This window comes from Geotrypetes seraphini, chromosome 5, assembly GCF_902459505.1.
Source record: "Geotrypetes seraphini chromosome 5, aGeoSer1.1, whole genome shotgun sequence".
NCBI lineage: Eukaryota > Metazoa > Chordata > Amphibia > Gymnophiona > Dermophiidae > Geotrypetes > Geotrypetes seraphini.
In genome coordinates, this window is record NC_047088.1 from 157009655 (window position 1) to 157028159 (window position 18505).

Consider the following 18505-nt stretch of genomic DNA (forward strand, 5'->3'; position numbering starts at 1 on the left):
GTATTTTATTAAAGTATAAAAAGAAACAATATTCTGTACAATTGTCATTTTATAAATACAAATATACAGAGCAAGGACCAACAAAACCCCTGTCTCCCCTTCCCTTCACATATATCCCCTCTACTATCAAGAAAACTGAACAAGCCAAATTATTATAGAATGCTACACAGAAATATCATGCTAACAGAATACTGCAGTCACACATGACAGGAATAGTGTTAGGGGAGTGTCCCCTGGTCAGAGAGAGCCCTAAGCCAGCTGGAAGCTAAAGATTCACTGCCTGGTCTTTGCAGTCCCCAGTTATGTCTCTAGCAGGATATATAGTTCAAACCTGGTATATTCTAATGACAAAATATAAATAAAATGATTTTTTTCTACTTTTTGTTGTCTCTGATTTCTGCTTTCATCTTCTTTTAACTCTTTTCCTTCCAGTATCTGCCCGTTCCATCCACTGTCTGCCTCTTCCAGAAACTGTCTGTCTCCCCCTGCCATCTCTCCTCTAGACACCCAACCCCCCTTTGGTCTGGCATCCATCATCTTCCCTCTGTTCCCTTATGGTCTGGCATCTTTCTTCTTTCATCTCTCTTTCCCTCTCCCCTGTGGTTTTTAGCATCTCTCTCTCTTCTCATTTCTTCTGCTCAGATCTTATATCTCTGTCTCCTTCCCTGTTCTCTGGCATCTCTCTCTCCTCTCTCTTCTCTTTCCATTTCTTCTCTGGTCTTCCTTCTTTATTTTCTGCCTCCGTCTAAATTAAATTCTTTCTTATTATGCAGTCTAATTTCACTGTGTCCACCCACTGCATGCCACCCCTTTCTTTCACCCCTCCACTATCTCACTAACTCTTATCTTCCCCCATCCAGCATATGTCCTTTTTCTTTATCCCTCCTTCCATCCAGTATGTGTTCTTTTTCACCACTTCCATTCAGAAGAGAGACTGAACAAATTGCAGCTCTACACTCTCGAGGAACGTAGGGAGAGGGGAGACATGATCGAAACATTTAAGTACCTCACGGGACATGTCGAAGTGGAAGATGATATTTTCTTTCTCAAGGGACCCTCGGCCACAAGAGGGCACCCGCTCAAACTCAGGGGCGGAAAATTTCATGGCGACACCAGAAAGTATTTCTTCACAGAGTGGTTGATCATTGGAACAAGCTTCCCGTGCAGGTGATCGAGGCAAACAGCGTGCCAGACTTTAAGAATAAATGGGATACCCATGTGGGATCCCTACGAGGGTCAAGATAAGGAAATTGGGTCATTAGGGCATAGACAGGGGGTGGGTAAGCAGAGTGGGCAGACTTGATGGGCTGTAGCCCTTTTCTGCCGTCATCTTCTATGTTTCTATGCTTTCCCTTCTCCCCACTTCCATCATCTGCCCTCTTCTCTCTCCCCCTTCTCCACACTTCAATCATCTGCCCTCTTCTATCTCCACCTTCTCCCCACTTCCATCATTTGCTCCTTCTGTCTCTTTCCCCCTACTTCCATCATCTGCCCCCTTCTCTCAATCTCTCCATCCACCTTTTTCCACAGGCCCATCTCTCTCCTTTCCTCTCACCTTTCTTTCTGATTTTGGCAGCAGGCCCCCCCCCCCCCCCTGATGACACTCAAGATCGGCAATGGGCCTTCTTCTCCCCCGGCATCAACAGCACTTCAGATCAGCAACACGGTGCTTAGTCCAAAGCTTCCCTCTGACTTGAACTGCCTGGGCGGAAACAGGAAGCTGCGTCAGAGGGGAAGCTTTGGGCTGAGCACCGCATTGCCGATCTGAAGTGCTGTTGATGCCGGGGGGAGAAGGAGGCCCTTTGCCGATCTTGAGTGCCGGGGTCCCGTTACCGATCTTGAATTACATCGTAGGGGGAGTCCCGATGCCGCCCATCGCCGTTGCAGGCCAGACGCTGCCGATGGCCCTTATCCGATCTCACCGGCCCTGCTGAGACCGGCAGTTGAAGAACACTGGTCTACAGTGTACTGCTGCATTAGAAAAGCAAGATATGTAACTAAATGCATGCTTTCTAGGTTTTTACTTGTATGATCACGTTCTGCAGTGCATTTGGAAATAATTCTCTTCTTTTACAGGATCAGCTTCCTTATCCCTTCAAGAAACATCATCGCAAAAACCATCTGCATTAGAGCATCGGGAACCAGTAAGTGAAGTTTATTGCTTCCCCCCTAGTTTGTGCTTCTTGCCTTTTGTGTTTTATGACCGATCTAAAAGATCTAGTCAGCACTCAGCAGTGAGTGAGCAGTTGGTGTTGTACTATCTCTTCCAGTATCTAAATATAGGACCGGATAATGACAGATTTACATCAAAACTTTTCAAATGAGTAAATGTGAACGCCTCAGTCCCACCACTCCACCGCTGTTAATCCTTGCAACTGCGGGAAGAATTATGTGGCGACTCCCGCAGTTGCAAGGATTAACAGTGGTGGAGTGGTGGGACTGAGGCGTTCACATTTACTCATTTGAAAAGTTTTGATGTAAATCTGTCATTATCCGGTCCTATATTTAGATACTAGTTGAGATTGTTGGACGAATAGTAAAGATAAGACACTAGGAGCTGAACTATATTGTACTATCTCTTCTAGCATGTCTTGTTCATCTGTCTTGGCCCATCCTCCTGTTAAGTCCTCTGGGTAGGCAATAAGAGAGTAGTAATTCACTTCCCTGCAACCTCTCCTACCAAGAATCCAAGCAGTCCAAATCTTTATTGTAGCTACTCATTAAGATTAAGGTGAAAACTTGGGAAATGCACTAACTGATACTTTGCTTATCATTTTGTCTTAATAATAAACCCCCTCCTTTACAAAGCCACGCTAGGAGCAAAGCTTAGAGTGAAGGTGAGGAAGATGGCCCAACAAAGGGAAGAGATGCACAGACCCCAGGGCCTCCTGGAGCTGTAGGGCCCGGGGCAGCTGCCCTGTTTGCCCTCTCCTAATGCCGACCCTGACTGAAACCAGTCACGTTTGGAAGCTGCATGGGTCAAGATCATGTTATTACTCTACCTCCCAATGATGTCCCTATTATGGAAATTTGGAAGTTAATAGCTACAATAAAAGGGATATTAACTAATCTCAGTTATGTTCTTGTACTGAGGAAGCAGCAGCCAAAGTGACTTATCTAAAAACTGATTTAATTGCACATAGAATTCCTTTGAGCATCCGAGCTGTTACTGAAGCAGCCGGCGCTAAAAAAACTCTATTGCAGCTTTGTAAAGGAAGGGGAAAGTTTTTTCCAGTGCAATAGGAATAGTATATTGAACCATAGGGTTCTCCATGCCTGCTCGCGAGCATTCTGCAGAAGATGTCAATCACTGCTTTTCAGCTTCTCTTCTTTCTCTCCTGTTTCTGCTGCTCTCTTCAGTTCTTCCTTCTGCAAACAATCATGAAGGCTCAAGAAGGGTGCACTGAGATTACGACCTCCGATTCGAGTACTGTTTCCATGCTGGAATCTTAATGTGGTCTTACAAGGACTCAGTAGAGCCCTTTCTGAACCCTTATTGGAAGCTTCTCTCATGAATCTGATAGTTGACGTAGTCTTCTTGGTGGCAATTAGTTCTACAAGAGGAGTCATAGAATTGCAGGCCCTATCAGTCAAAGAGCCATTTCTCTGGATCACGGAAGCGGGAATGTCTTTGCAGATGGTTCCTTCCTTTCTACTGAAGGTTGTTTTGGTATTTCATGTCAACCAAGAAGTTAGACTGCCAGCATTTTACCCTCCAAGGCTACTAACTCTAGATGGATTTGTAGAGCTATATTTTCTGCAAACATCAGTTGCGGTAAAAAGCCGCCTGACTCCTTGAAGGCTTACTCGACCAGAGGAGTTGCCTCCTCTTAGGTGGAAGTTTGGGCAAACTGAGAAACCTGGTCCTCTCTTCACCAAATTCTGCAGGGTGGATGTCACAGCATGAGAGGATGTCGCTTTTGAGTATTCAGTACTATGAGCAGGCTACTCTATCCCACCTAAGAGTTTGGGGACTGCGAGAAATGACGATAAAGGCGCGTAGGAAGCGGCGTGGGACTGGGCTGAAGATCGAAAAGATCTCTCTTACCCTGCACCACTTGCTGCGATTTGAGGAGCAGCGATTCCAGTTTGTCCAGCGAGGGAGGTAAGGGGGGGAGATGATTTTTAAAAATTGTATAGGCTGTCCCAGTTTTGCAAGCTGCACCCACTGTGCCGGCTTGCAAAACCCATATATAGGCCGTGGCCTATATATGGGAAAATACGGTATTTCCTGCTTGTATTTTTTGCACTTATTTGATGCTTATATTTTCGGTATATATTTTGGCCATATAATTTCTACATACTTTGGGGGGCACTAGACCTTTGGGTCCTTTAACACCACATGAATCTATGCTTATGGGTGGGTGCAGGGTGGTGGTTTACAGCACCAATGAAGATGGCAGTTGAAGTAATTAAAGGCTGTTGCTGCTGCGGAAAGTGACGAACAGCACTGGGACTCTGCTTCAACACTGCGTGAGCTCTATAGCTGTGGACTCGTCTATGGTGGACTCCAGGAATTTACCCATGCAGAAGAGGAGCACTTTGCTTCTCCACAGCTCAGTGCAGCCATTTTGACGGATCAGAGAAAAGATGTTCCCGTGTTTTTTTCTGCTGTGGCTTTGCCGTTGGGACTCAGTCTGCCATCCACTGCTTCTACTGAGGAAGCAAGTCAGTCTAAAAATGCTGGCATGGGTAGTCCTTACTCCCAGAGCTTTTTTTACCAGAATTTATTTTGCTGCTATACAAAGCTTATTTGCTCTGTGGGGCATTAGCTGACAGTGGCTAATCTGAAAATTGCCAGCACTCGCAAGCCTCCTAAGGCTTTTCCAGTACATGAAGCCTTGCAGGAGCTGGCATCAGTGCAATGAGACACTCGGAAATGGTGTTATGAGTGGTTATGGCGTGTCTTTACCCGGTTTCTCAGGAGGAACTAGAAAAGCTTAAACCTCCTAGAGTGGTGCCTAAAAAGACCACACTTCTGGTGGAGGGGGGATATCACAGAAAGACATACAGGATAGGAAACTAGAGACTTCCTTAAAGATGTCATTTGAAGTTTCATCTCTTTCCTTGCAGGCAGTGGTTTGTAGTTCCTATGCTGCGAGAGCTTGTCTCAGCTGGACTTAAGCAGGTTATGAATTATTTAGTGGAATCAGGCACTCAGCTCTCTACTGAGTTTCTATTTAAGTGATGCACTATATGATCTTATTAGAGCTTCAATGAATTGATGGTGTTGGCAATGACAGCAAGATGCTTCCTTTGGTTTCGCCACTGGTCTGTGGATGCTGCTTCAAAGCAGCGGCTGGTGAAGCTTCCTTTTAAGGGGAAGTTTCTGTTTGGCTCAGATTTAGGCAAGTTAATTAAGGCAAGATACTTTTGCACTCTCATCTCCAGTATCAGCTATACTTGAGGCTTCCAGAAAACCCTCTACATAATGCTGCTATCACTTTAAATGGACTTGTTTCACAGTGTGGTGTCACCTCAACTATTTGGATCCAATAACTTGTCTTCTCCCAACGGTTCTAGATTACTTATTACACCTCTCGGATTCTGGGCTCAGAACTTCTTCAGTCAGAGTTCACCTCAGTGCTATTGCAGCTTGTCATGCTCTTTGGGATAAAAAAAACCTTGATCAGTACATACCCTGGTCTCTAGATTCATGAAGGGTCTCTTGCATACTTATCCGCCAGTCAAGCCGCCTCCTCCTGTTGCTTGGGATTTAAAACAGGCTCTGGCTTATTTGGATAGCACCAAACCTCACAGAACTTCTTTTCCGCTATTTCTTTCATTTGACCCAAACAGACTTGGCGCTCTGTCACCAAGAGATCCATCTCCACATGGCTGGTGAGCTGTATCTCTTTTTGCTTTGCTTGAGCTGGCCTGTCCCTCGATGATTGAGTCACTGCACATAGGGTCAGAACAATGACAACTTTATTTTATTTATTTATTTTTATAGCCCGTCCTCCCCAGGAGCCCAGAATGGGTTACAAGGATACATACACAAAGTTTTCAAGAACAGAGCTATGTACATTAGAGTCAGTAATATGCTACAGGATCAAAACACAAAGCTATAGAATCAATAACTTAAAACTTACATCTTTACTGCTTTCTGGAAGGTCAATAGGTTATCAGTTGCCCTAATGGCAGGAGGGAGGTGATTTCATAATTTAGGTATGCTATAGGAATATGATAGCTTTCAAGCTGTCTCCCGGTGGAGGCTGTTTGCTGGAGGGTTGGAAAGTCTGAGTTCCTGTTGCAAATGGACGGACTGCTGAGAGTGATGTATTGGGAGTTTCTTTGCTACATGTCAGGTGTCATGTCTTGGAAGCATTTAAACACTAATACTAGTTGTTTGAAGATATTGCGTTGTTGTATTGGGAGCCAGTGGACCTGGATCATTGCTGAGGAGATATGGTTGAAAGGGCTAAGGTTTTTTAGGAGTCGTACTGCAGCAATTTGGACTCTTTGTAGACTGTTCTGCTCTTTGGCCGTTATACCGGTGTAATGACCATTGCAATAGTCCAGGCGGTATAGAACAAAGGAATATAACAATTGGGTGAAGTCAGAATCAGTGAAGTAACGGCAAATGGGCTTTAGTTGCCGTAAGTAGTAGAAGGAGGAGGATACTACCTTGGAGATTTCTGTTGAAAGAGTCAGACCAGCGTTCATTGTAATGCCCGAGCTGGATATTTGGTCTTGGGGTACCAGAGTGGTGTTCCAAGAGATGCAAGGACGAGAGGCAGAGCACGAATCACGGTGAATACATAAAAGTTCAGTCTTGGATGGGTTCAGTTGAAGTATGTTGGTTGACATCCATGCTTTAAACTCCATGAGGCAAGTTTGTAGGGTCTATAGTTGTGAGGACAGTGCTTTGCTCAGAAGGGTGTAGAGTTGTATATCATTGGTGAAGGAGTGTATGTTGATTCCATATTTCTTTGCAATATCAAGGGCTGATCTGATATAGATGTTGAATAGAAGTGGAGATAAAAGTGCACTTAGGGTTCTCCTTATTTTGTGGTTCTCGGTTTAGAGAATACTGAGTTCACTAGGATGCGTAGTTGTCTTTGGTCCAAGAAGGATGAAAACCAGGAAAGTGCTGTATTCTTGATCCCAATTTCAAATAATCTGGATAGTAGGATGTCATGATCAAGCATGTCAGACTGCACTCAAGTCCAGTTGGATGAGAAGTACATCCTGACCTTTGTCCATGTAGCTCCAGCAGTCATCTATTAAATCTAGGAGTACTGTTTTGGTGCTGTGGTAGCTCCTGAATTCAGATTGGTGAGTGGAGAGAGCATTCTGGTTATTGATGCATGTAGTTATTTGATGGGCACTGTTTTTTTCAAGGAGCTTTGATACAAAGGGAAGATTGGAAACTGGCCTATAGTTGCTTGGTGTGTCTGAATCTAGGGAGGGTTTCTTCGGTAACACTGCACAACAAAGTTTTTGCTTCCTGAACACTGCTGGGTGTTTCTTATAGAATTTTGGGTGCTGATCATGAATATTACATCAAAAATTACCCATCACGTACCATTTCAGAGAAATCTTCAATTTTGTCGTGATTTTTTCTTATATTTGGATGCAAACAATTTTTTCTCCCATAAGTGTCTTATCAACAACGGTTTGTGCCGCCTGGGTATGTCCATGCATAAAATCTAGCCAGGTTGGAAGCTGTTTTATGGAAGATGACATCCTGGGCATGTCTGGGCAGGTCTGAACGAGCTTGCGCTGTCTCACCATGCTATAATGGTGGCTTCCATACACCGATCCTGCTCATTTGGTTAATATAGATAGTCCGTGTGTGTATATAGTATCAGTATAGTAAAGTATAGTAGTATAGTAGCTGTAGCAATATAACAGTAAGTAAGCTTGATGCTATAGACGTTTTGGTGTCGGGCAATATGTCTCGTCGGTGTCGTAACAGCCGCGACACATTCTGCTATATCTGTGGGGAATATACACTTACGCCTCAGAGACGTTCGATGACTGCCCTTGTAAAGAAAGCCTATCATCTGTATTTTGGCTGCAAAATAGGTGATCAAGACAAGCAATGGGCGCCTCACATTTGCTGTGCGACATGTGCTGTTAGTCTGAGAGCCTGGCTCAGAGGTACTCGAAAGACGATGCCATTTGCTGTTCCAATGATATGGCGAGAACAGAAAGACCATGTGACGGACTGTTATTTCTGTTTGACTAATGTGTCTGGTTTCTCTGCCAAAAACAAGAAGTCAATTGAATATCCTAATCTGCCTTCAGCAATGAGACCCATGCCACATGATGACAGTCTTCCAGTTCCGAAACCACCAGAGGATTGGACCTTAGACGAACCAGATGAAGAAACTGCAGTGCAGGGTTCTAACAGTGACATTGACCCGGATTTTGAACCATCCTCATCAGGCGATCCACATCTGATAACACAGTCCGAATTGAACGATTTGGTCAGAGATTTGGGTCTGTCAAAAGCAAAAGCTGAGCTGCTAGGTTCGAGACTGCAGGAATGGTGTTTGCTATCACCAGGTACGAAAATTTCTGTGTTTCGAGACCGGCATCATGATATAACCAAATTTTTTGCACAAGTCGACAGTCTCTGTTTCTGTTGTGACATTGAAGGATTGTTCTCGGTCTTTGGTTGTGATCACAACCCGGAAGAGTGGCGTCTTTTCATTGATTCGTCAATGTTAAGCCTGAAAGCTGTTCTGTTGCACAATGGCAACGTTTATCCTTCAGTACCTGTTGGCTATGCAGCACATATGAAAGAAACATATGAGAATATGGAAATGTTACTAAAGTATGTCCAGTATACCAGGTATAACTGGAATATCTGTGGAGACCTCAAAGTCGTTGCTCTGTTACTAGGACTGCAGCTTGGCTATACAAAGTACTGCTGTTTCATCTGCGAATGGGACAGCCGAGACAGAGAGTCGCACTATTCTAGAAAGAACTGGCCACTCCGTAAAAAGTTAGTTCCAGGACAGAAAAATGTAGCACATGAATCGCTTGTTGACCCGACAAAGATATTTTTGCCTCCTCTTCACATTAAACTGGGACTCATGAAGAATTTTGTGAAAGCAATGAACAAGGAAGGGGAAGGTTTTCGTTATTTAAGACAGATGTTCCCAAGAATAACTGATGCCAAGATCAAAGAGGGTATTTTTGTTGGCCCCCAGATCAGACATGTTATGAGTGACAAGCGATTTGAAGATCTGTTAGTTGGGCCGGAAAAAATTGGCTGGAAAGCCTTGAAAGACGTTGTTGACAATTTTCTGGGCAATTACAGAGCCCCAAACTACATTCAGCTGGTAGACAAACTTCTCAAAGCATACAAGAGAATGAAGTGCAATATGTCACTCAAGATTCATTTCCTCCATTCACACTTGGACTTCTTCCCCGCAAATCTCGGTGCTGTGAGTGACGAGCACGGTGAAAGGTTTCATCAAGACATAGCTACGATGGAGAAACGATACCAGGGCAATTGGAATCCATCAATGCTTGCCGACTATTGTTGGATGCTACAACGTGATGCACCAGACACTGAATATAAAAGAAACTCGGGAGCAAAACACTTTTAATTCTGTTTCATTTAGTCGCTTGTGCGAAACGTAAACTTGACTATATATTTTATTGTCAGTAAACATAAAAATGTCTATTTCTCATAGTTCTTACGTGATGCAGTAAAACCAAAACCATATTTGAGCATACCAAGTTGGTACCTGTCATAATCACCAAAAACTTTTCAGGAATCAAGACTTAACCAAAAAATTGTTGTGCAGTGTAATGGTTTAATCACTGCAGCTTTCCAGGGTGTTTGAACTTCCCCTTTACGCAATGAGACATTGATTAAGGAAAGGATTGATTTTGAGGAAAGGACCTTTCACTGAGTATAGAAGGGAGTGTGGGCATGGGTCATGAGCTGAGATGGTAGGGTGAATTGATTCCAAATTTGATTCGAGTTCTGCCAATGAGATTTTGTTGAAGTGGTTGAGGGATGTTGACGGATTTTGTTGGATTGTCACAGAATTCAGTGAGGAACAGTAAGAAGATGTGGATAGGTTGAGGCTGTTCGGATCTTCTCTTGAAAGAAGGAGGCGAAGGATTCTGCATTCACTCCTACGGACTGATTGTTAGTGGGACATTGGGCTGATGAAAAGAAGTTCCTTGTCAAAGAGAAGATGCCCCTGGATCAGTTAGGAAATTTTGTGATTAGTTGGGCGTAGTATTTTTCTTTAGCTCTTGCTTGTTTGTAGATGTTTGATTGTGTTTTTCAAGTCTCTTTGTCAAAAGTTAGTTTGGTTTTGCACCATGTTCTTTGTGCTTTTCATGTATTTCTCTTTAGTAGCTCATCTCCAATACACTCCCATTGAGGATTTCTGTAAAACAGCCACTTGGTCCTCATTCATACATTCACATGCCACTACTGTTTGAAGACTCATTCCAGACGGAATAGTCAGTTCACCAAGCAGTTCTGCAAAATTTATTTTCTACCTAAAACCAACTTACCCTCCAACCCTTAAGGTTGTAGCAAGGGAGTCCCACATGTGAGAATATACTGCCTAGTTGTCCTGAAATAAAGCAAAATTACTTACCTGTAACAGGTGTTATCCAGGGACAGCAGGCAGATATTCTCATAACCCTCCCACATCCCCTAGTTGTCTTCATAGCTTTTTTATGGAACTAATGGTCCCACAAGCCGATGTCGGGTAAGAAGGCATCAGCGCATACGTGGTACGGTCAGTCTTGAGACTGAAATTTTTTTTAAAGCGACAGTGCACTTTAGCACTGTCTGTACCGGGCTCCATGGATATCACCCATATGTGAGAATATCAGCTTGATGTCCCTGGATAACACAGGTAGATAATTGTGCTTTACTCTACTGTCTATTTTGCTGCTCTCTGTTCTTCCTTTCCCTCCCCATCTGTGTATCAACCTACCACTTTCTTTTTATTTTCTACTGCTCAACCCGTTCACCATCTTGCTTTACTTTCCCTTTCCCTGTTCTCTTTACTTCCTCTATTCTTCTTTCCAGTTTTCCTTGCTTCTTTTCTTTTTCTTTGGTTTTCCATTCTTCTAATGGTTTTTCCCTCTTCTTTTCCCTTTCCTTTTTGTTCCTTCCTGAGAGAAAGTCTATAATAGAATGAAGGAGTGTGTCATAGAATCATGACCATCTAAATACAGCCAGGGTTGGGGAATTCAGCCAGGAGAGCATGGTACAGTTAAGGAAAATAAAAACCCAGAGTAGGGGAAAACTCAGCAAGCTCAGAATGGTAAGAAGGCTCCAGACCACATCTCCACTACCTACGTGTAAGGAATGTCTGGTTGCAACAATTGATTTTGCATCTAAGATAGAACAGGATTTGTTTTGCATTGCTGGTGTTTGTTTACAGCCCTCCCAGAGGTCCAGGGCTTGAACACTCACTTACACTATCACACACATCCTGTAGTGTGATATGCTTGCCCATCTGCTTCTCCCTCTGCAATCCCTTTTCTCTTCTCTCCTTTTCTCCCTCTTTGTGGCTGTTTCTCCCTTCCCCCCTCCTTGCCCCTGGTTGGTAGGAGGAGAGCAGTGCTCCATGACCCACAGAAAGCCCCAAAGATCTTGTGGGAACTGCTGGCATCATGTAGCTCATATCATGGGTCTGGATCAGTGTGATGAAGAATGCTTACATGGGCATGAAGTGCCACAGTCCATCTGCTAACATTCTTGGGAATGTTGGTGACTGTGGGCTGCACCTGGGTGAGTTGACACAAACTGAAATGGGGGAGGGGGTATCAAAAGTAAAATGTATGTGGGGGGAAGAGCAAAGGAAGCCCCATCTGCTACCTAAATATAATTATTTTATTTAAATTTAATTTATATTTTTAATGAAGGTTTCTTTCTACAGGAAGAGATTTCCAACCCATCTCTGCCATTTCCAACTCTTGGTAAGTTTCTTGACAAAGGAAGAAAAGGGGCTGCACACTCTTAATAAAAAGAACGGGTGGAGGGAGGACCCTTCACCACAAGGCAAACAAAAACCAACAGTGAAGATAACCAATTAAAATAGACTGGGAGAGACAATTTTTTTAAAAAACCAACTCTAATTGTTCAAAACATTTCACATAGATCAATATTAATCAGAACTCAACACAGGCTGTGTTTTGGCATACTTCTCTACATCAGGAGTCTGCAAACAATCTGAGTCGTCATATGGCGATAAACATAGAAATGCATCTCTAATCATCATATAGAGCTGTGATTATCCTATATAATAAAACTCTAAGCGTGCATGCGCACTTAGAGTTTTGTGATTTCTGGCTCCGTGAGGTGTGCCTCCGTGCCAAATTTGATTTTCGAACACGGAGGCAGGCCAGAACACGGAGCAACTCCCCCCTCGCCCTCATTCACCGCCAGAGTGCCGCCTCACTGCTGCCGCTGATTCGGAGGGGGGGGGCACAGGTGCACCTGCCACCATCTTCTCACCCTCCTCACCCGCCCTCCGTGGCTCCTCTCTCGAACCGCACAAAGCAGGGATCGAGAGAGGAGCTGCGGCGTCGGCTTTGAATTGAAACACAGACAGGCGGGCGGCCCACAGACAGGAGGCTGCCGAAGCCGGAAACGAAGCTTCCCGGGGGGGGGGGGACACGGCAAGCGATGACAAGGAGGGAGTGGGAGCAGGCCACAAAGGCTGTCAGTGCCTGCAGGCTGCGGCGGCTTTAGGTAGATGTCGGTGGAGGGCAGACAAAAAATAAAGGAGGTAAGGGTTGCTGATGGACATGGGAAGAGGTGCTGATGGACAGGAGGGGCAAAAAAAAAGAAGGGAGGCCTACTGCTGGACAGGGGAAGAGGTGCTGATGGACAGGGGGGGCAGAAAAAGGAAGGGAGGCCTACTGCTGGACAGGGGAAAAGGTGCTGATGGCCGGGGGGGGCAAAAAAAGGAAGGGAGGCCTACTGCTGGACAGGGGGAGCAGGAAAGAGGTGCTGCTGGACAGGGGGGGGGAGTTAAAACAAAGGGAGAAGGGCTGCTGCTGGATAAGGGGACCAGTGAAGGGGTGGTGGTGGACACAGGGGAAGAAAGGAGAATGGACAGGGGGAGCAGGCAAGGGGTGGTGGGGGACAGCCGAGGGGAAAGAAAGACAGAAAGAAAGAAATACAGAAACAGGCTAAGGAGAGAGAGAGAGAGAGAAAGAAAGAAATACAGACACACACACACACACATTCTAGCACCCGTTAATGTAACGGGCTTAAAGACTAGTATTATATAAAGGAGACCAACTAGAGGATGACACAGGAGAGGGTTCCTGCGTTTAGTCTGCGGGAACAGGAAAAAATGCAGCCAGTTTACAGCGGGAACGGGAACAAAACCTTCTACCACCCTGCAGGAGCAATAAAAGTACTCATTTCTGTGACAAAAAAAATTGCACCAGGGTCAGCGATAGCGGCAACATCCTCTCTCCCCTTCGCACCTATCTTACCTAAACGAGCCAGCCGCACCATGCCGAAAAACCTTCAGAGGCCTATTTGAGGCCTTCTTTCTACTGACGAGTCCCTCTTTGATGTAACTTACAGTTTCGTGAATAATAATCACATCTCTATATAAGAACATAAGAAGTTGCCTCCGCTGAGGCAGACCAGAGGTCCATCTCGCCCAGCGGTCCGCTCCCGCGGCGGCCCATCAGGCCCATTGCCCGAGCAATGGTCCCAGACTATCCCTATAACCTACCGCTACTCTTATCTGTACCCTTCAATTCCTTTATCCTCTAGGAACCTATCCAAACCTTCTTTGAAGCCTTGTAACGTGCTCCGGCCTATCACAGCCTCCGGAAGCGCGTTCCATGTGTCCACCACCCTCTGGGTGAAAAAGAACTTTCTGGCATTTGTTTTAAACCTGTCTCCTTTTAATTTTTCCGAGTGCCCCCTTGTACTTGTGGTTCCCCGTAATCTGAAAAATCTGTCCCTGTCTACCTTTTCTATACCCTTCAGGATCTTGAAGGTTTCTATCATGTCTCCTCTAAGTCTCCGCTTTTCCAGGGAGAACAGCCCCAGCTTTTTCAGTCTGTCAGTATATGAGAGGTTTTCCATACCTCTTATCAGTTTAGTTGCTCTTCTCTGGACTCCCTCAAGTACCGCCATGTCCTTTTTGAGGTACGGCGACCAATATTGGACACAGTACTCCAGATGCGGTCGCACCATTGCACGATACAGTGGCAGGATGACCTCCTTTGTCCTGGTCGTGATACCCTTCTTAATGATACCCAACATTTTGTTTGCTTTTCTTGAGGCTGTGGCGCACTGTGCCGACGCCTTTAAAGACGTGTCCACCATCACTCCCAGGTCTCTTTCAAGGTTACTTACCCCTAGCAATGATCCTCCCATTTTGTAGCTGAACATCGGGTTCTTTTTCCCTACATGCATGACCTTGCATTTCCCTACATTAAAGTTCATTTGCCATTTTTTGGCCCATTCTTCTAGCGTCGTTAAGTCCCTTTGCAGATCTTCGCAGTCTTCCATGGTTTCAACCCTGTGGTAGAGTTTGGTGTCATCCGCAAATTTAATAACTTCGCAATTTGTTCCCGCTTCCAGGTCATTAATAAATATATTGAACAGGAGCGGTCCCAGCACCGACCCCTGCGGAACTCCGCTCGTGACCCCATGCCAGTCTGAGTAATGGCCCTTCACTCCAACCCTCTGTTTCCTGTCTGCCAGCCAGTTTTTGATCCATCGGTGGACCTCCCCTTGCACCCCGTGTCTCCACAGCTTTTTAAGCAGTCTTTCGTGCGGTACCTTATCAAAGGCTTTTTGAAAGTCAAGGTAAATGATGTCAATGGATTCCCCTTTATCCACCTGTCTGTTTACCCCCTCAAAGAAGTACAATAAGTTTGTGAGGCATGACCTACCCTTGCAGAAGCCGTGATTAGAGATATGATGATTAGAGATGCATTTCTATATTTGTTGTCTTATGAAGTATGAAATTATAACTATTCAAGGCTTGTGCAGATCAGAAGGTTTGTGGGGATGGGGCAGGGACATGATGGGGACCAAGGTTACGGGGATGAGGACAAAATTTTTTCCCTGCATCATTCTCTAAGACCAACCACATAGCATAATGTGCCCCTAGAAAAGCAGGCAAAAAGTGGACATTGTTTGCAATAGTTATGCAGTGGTCAGAACCCTTTTCTAGTAATCTTTTAAATAGTAGCATTCTACCAATATGTAGACAAGATTACTTTCCAGACATTTGCATTTTAGATAAGTTTCATCCTCCCAAAGTTTCATTTTTACTCTGAGCAAGGGAGTCTACTAAAGTCTAAAGTAGGTTTTCTGCGCTTGAATATTTTTGTAAATTATGGTTATCAAGCTAAATAGATATCGCATATCTTCTATTGTGATAAACTTTCACAAATCCAGAGACCAAGCAGCTGTCAGAGTATTTAGAGCCTGTATCGCTTTCAGATCCCTCCCTATTTTGTACAGCTTAGATACTTTATTAAGAAAAGAAGATAACTGGAGAAAAAATTTGTCTATTGTCAAAATTTGACTCCCCCATAGGCTAATATTGGTTTTGGGTCATATAATAATGGTGAGATTGCATAGATGGAAGAAAAGTGTTGTTCAAGGCTCCCCACTTCTGCATTAGAAGGTGAGGTAGAGAGCCACCTCCTCCTAGCTCTGAAGTGTTCTAAGTTCCTTTCCCCAGCCTGCCCCCATAACAGAAAGGGACATCACCATCCTAGGCTCGATGGCTGGGATTTCTTTTTAATGACAGAAAAGCCCAGTTTCTCAACCCCCCTCCCAGTTTATGCCACCGCATCCACACTTTGTCTTATCCATTAAAAGGTCCTTCATGCAGGCTGGAAGTTGCAAAACAGCCTATGCACCATGGTAGTCACATTGTACAGTCTCAGATCTGGAAGACCAACACCAACTCTATTTCTCTGCTCACACTCAACTTATTGTAACTAATTCTCGCTCTTAGTCCTTCGTATGAGTGTTCTCAGAATACTTTGGAATTGTGTTCTTCCCACTTTCTAATCTATAAAGTTAGCATTTGTAATGGGTAAATAAGTTTGGATAGTAAAAAACATTTAAACTAATGCCACTCGACAAAGGTAGCTCACCATTTTTGACAGGTATCATTAATACCTGCTATCTTATCAACAATAAACCCTCAGGTAATTGATCCTCTCTCCTGTCTACTCTAAAGGGAAGTTCATGTCTTGTTTGGATGAGCACTTCACTGTAACAGAAAGAGCCTCAGATTTATTAAAGTTAATGCAGAGCCTGGGAAAGGTACCGAACTGTTGTATTAATGCTCTGAATTTAGGAATATTTTCTGTATCATTATCAATGTATTGCATTATGTCATCCACATACATAGATATTCTACACTCCCTGCACCCCTACTATTATCCCTTGTAAATCTCTCCTCTGACTTATCTTCTCAGCCAGGAGTTTTAGAATAATATAAAATGTAGAGGGAACAAACCTGTTTCGTACCCCTTTCTAATAAGACAGAATCTATGCATGTGTTTACTAGTAGCTATGCAGCGAGTACCATAATCCATCCCTGGAAGGGGCCCTTTATCCCAAACTTGAAGTACTCAAAAAAGGTACTCCCATTTAACCTTATCAAATGCTTTCTCAATGTCTAAACTGGTTTGCAATGCATCTCTGTGTTAGGATTTACCCTCTCAAAGAGCCATAAGGGCACGCACTATGTTTGCCTATGCAAATCTGCCAGGGACAAATCCCACTTGGTCCTCTTTTAATTAGGGATGGAGCAACTTTATTCAACCTGTGAGCCAGAACAGCTGTTATGATCTTGATGTCTTTATTTAATAAAAATATTGGTCTGTAAGAGCCCACTAGCTCTTGGTCACGGCCTAGTTTGGGCAAAACAACCACATATACCGTATTTTTCGCTCCGTAAGACGTACCTGACCATAAGACGCACCCTAGATTTAGAGGAGGAAAACAAGAAAAAAACATTCTGAACCAAATTCTCCCTGCCAGGCTCTGCACCCAACCCCACACTCCTTGCCAGGCTCTGCATTTGTAAATTTGTGTTGGCTGAGAACTTTTAAACCAGCTTTGCTAGAGTATTTATTAGTATTGTTACATACGGGATTATTTTTTTAGATGTTCTCTGCTCAAAAATGTTACCGAACAAGCAATACTTTATCGAAGGACATGTGTAAACATCACCATTTTCCTTCCGCTGTAGAAGTCAGGGTGCATTAAATAACATCAGATACCTCTTAACTTAAAAGGGATAATCCTTTTTTTTGCACTTTCCATCAACACATGGCGATGTAACAGTTTTTATTTCCAATCCGTCCTTGGAGTTTGAATGTGTGATGGTGAACTCTCTCTCTCCTAAAGCCTGATAGTTTCTACCATTTCTCCCAACTACAAAGGAGGGGCCCTTCAACCCTTGGCAGCTGCTTTTCTTGTTGTTTGCGGAGGCCCGAGGAATCTCTGCAGCCATCTTCCAGCACTCCACAATCTCCCTGTGACAGCGGTTACTCAAGTAGAGCGACGCTCCGGCCAGGGTCCCTTTCTTCATTTGTGGGGGGTTTTCTGCGTTTTCAAGAAGTGCTTCTAATTCGTCACATTTTCCCCTAGCCTTCCTCCCTGGTAAAGAGCGATTCCATTGGTCGGTGACGGGGCGATGCTCCGGCCGGGCTCCCTTTCTTTGTTGGTTTTTTTTTGGGGGGTTTTCAATAGCGCTTCTGATTGGTCACCTTTTCCCCTAGCCCTCCTCCCTGGTAAAGAGCGATTCCATTGGTTGGTAACAGGGTTGTGGCCTTCGAGAACAGAAGGGCCATGGAGAGCTACGGAGCCTGCCTGCCTCTCTGCCAGACCCTGCTTGCCAGAGGAATTAAAATAAGGTAACGGGTGGGTGGGTATTCGCTCCATAAGAAGCACCCTTATTTCCACCCACTTTTTTGGGGGGGGAAAAGTGCGTCTTATGGAGCAAAAAATACGGTACATGACATTGTTTGGGAACCAAGCTTAATTCTCCATGCAGTTCTAAACACATGGCTGCTAATGCCTGACCCAACTGTAGTTGAAATACCTGTGTGTGACCTCATCTGCGCATGCTCAGAGGCCATCCAGATGCGGCCAGAGCTCATCAGGGCTTTCCAAAACCCGGACAAACTACCAGGTTTTGGAAAGTCCATCCTGGCACCTGGACAGTCCTCTAAAAAGAGGACATGTCAGGGTTTTCCCGGATGTCTGGTAACCCTAACTAGTATACAAGTATTTTGGACTCAGTATTTCCACTTGCTACAAGGTGGTGGTTGTACTTTCCAAGGATTTTAAATAAACAGCTACTAGCACTACATTGCAACTCTGCATTTGTAGCATATTTGGCTTGCAGCATCTAGACTCTTGTCTGTTGGTATAAAGGAAATTGCCAGTTCCCTCTTGACAAAATTCATTCACAGAGTCAACTTAAAAGGCTGGGCACTGGAATGCATAGCAGAAAAGATGTTGTATACTTAGGACAGTTAAAGGAAAAAAGCTAGA

The 18505-nt window shown here is 44.3% G+C and overlaps 1 protein-coding gene across 5 annotated transcripts in view; it reads left to right on the plus strand.

The window, feature by feature from the left end:
• The window catches only part of LOC117361288 (caspase-10-like), a 135963-nt gene that overhangs the window by 45932 nt on the left and 71526 nt on the right, over positions 1 to 18505 (plus strand). For all 5 annotated transcript variants that reach the window (XM_033946431.1, XM_033946433.1, XM_033946434.1 and 2 more), the window contains exons 5-6: positions 2077 to 2144; positions 11877 to 11916. In XM_033946431.1, the coding sequence (XP_033802322.1) occupies positions 2077 to 2144; positions 11877 to 11916 (108 nt within the window). The remainder of the gene's footprint in view (positions 1 to 2076; positions 2145 to 11876; positions 11917 to 18505) is intronic.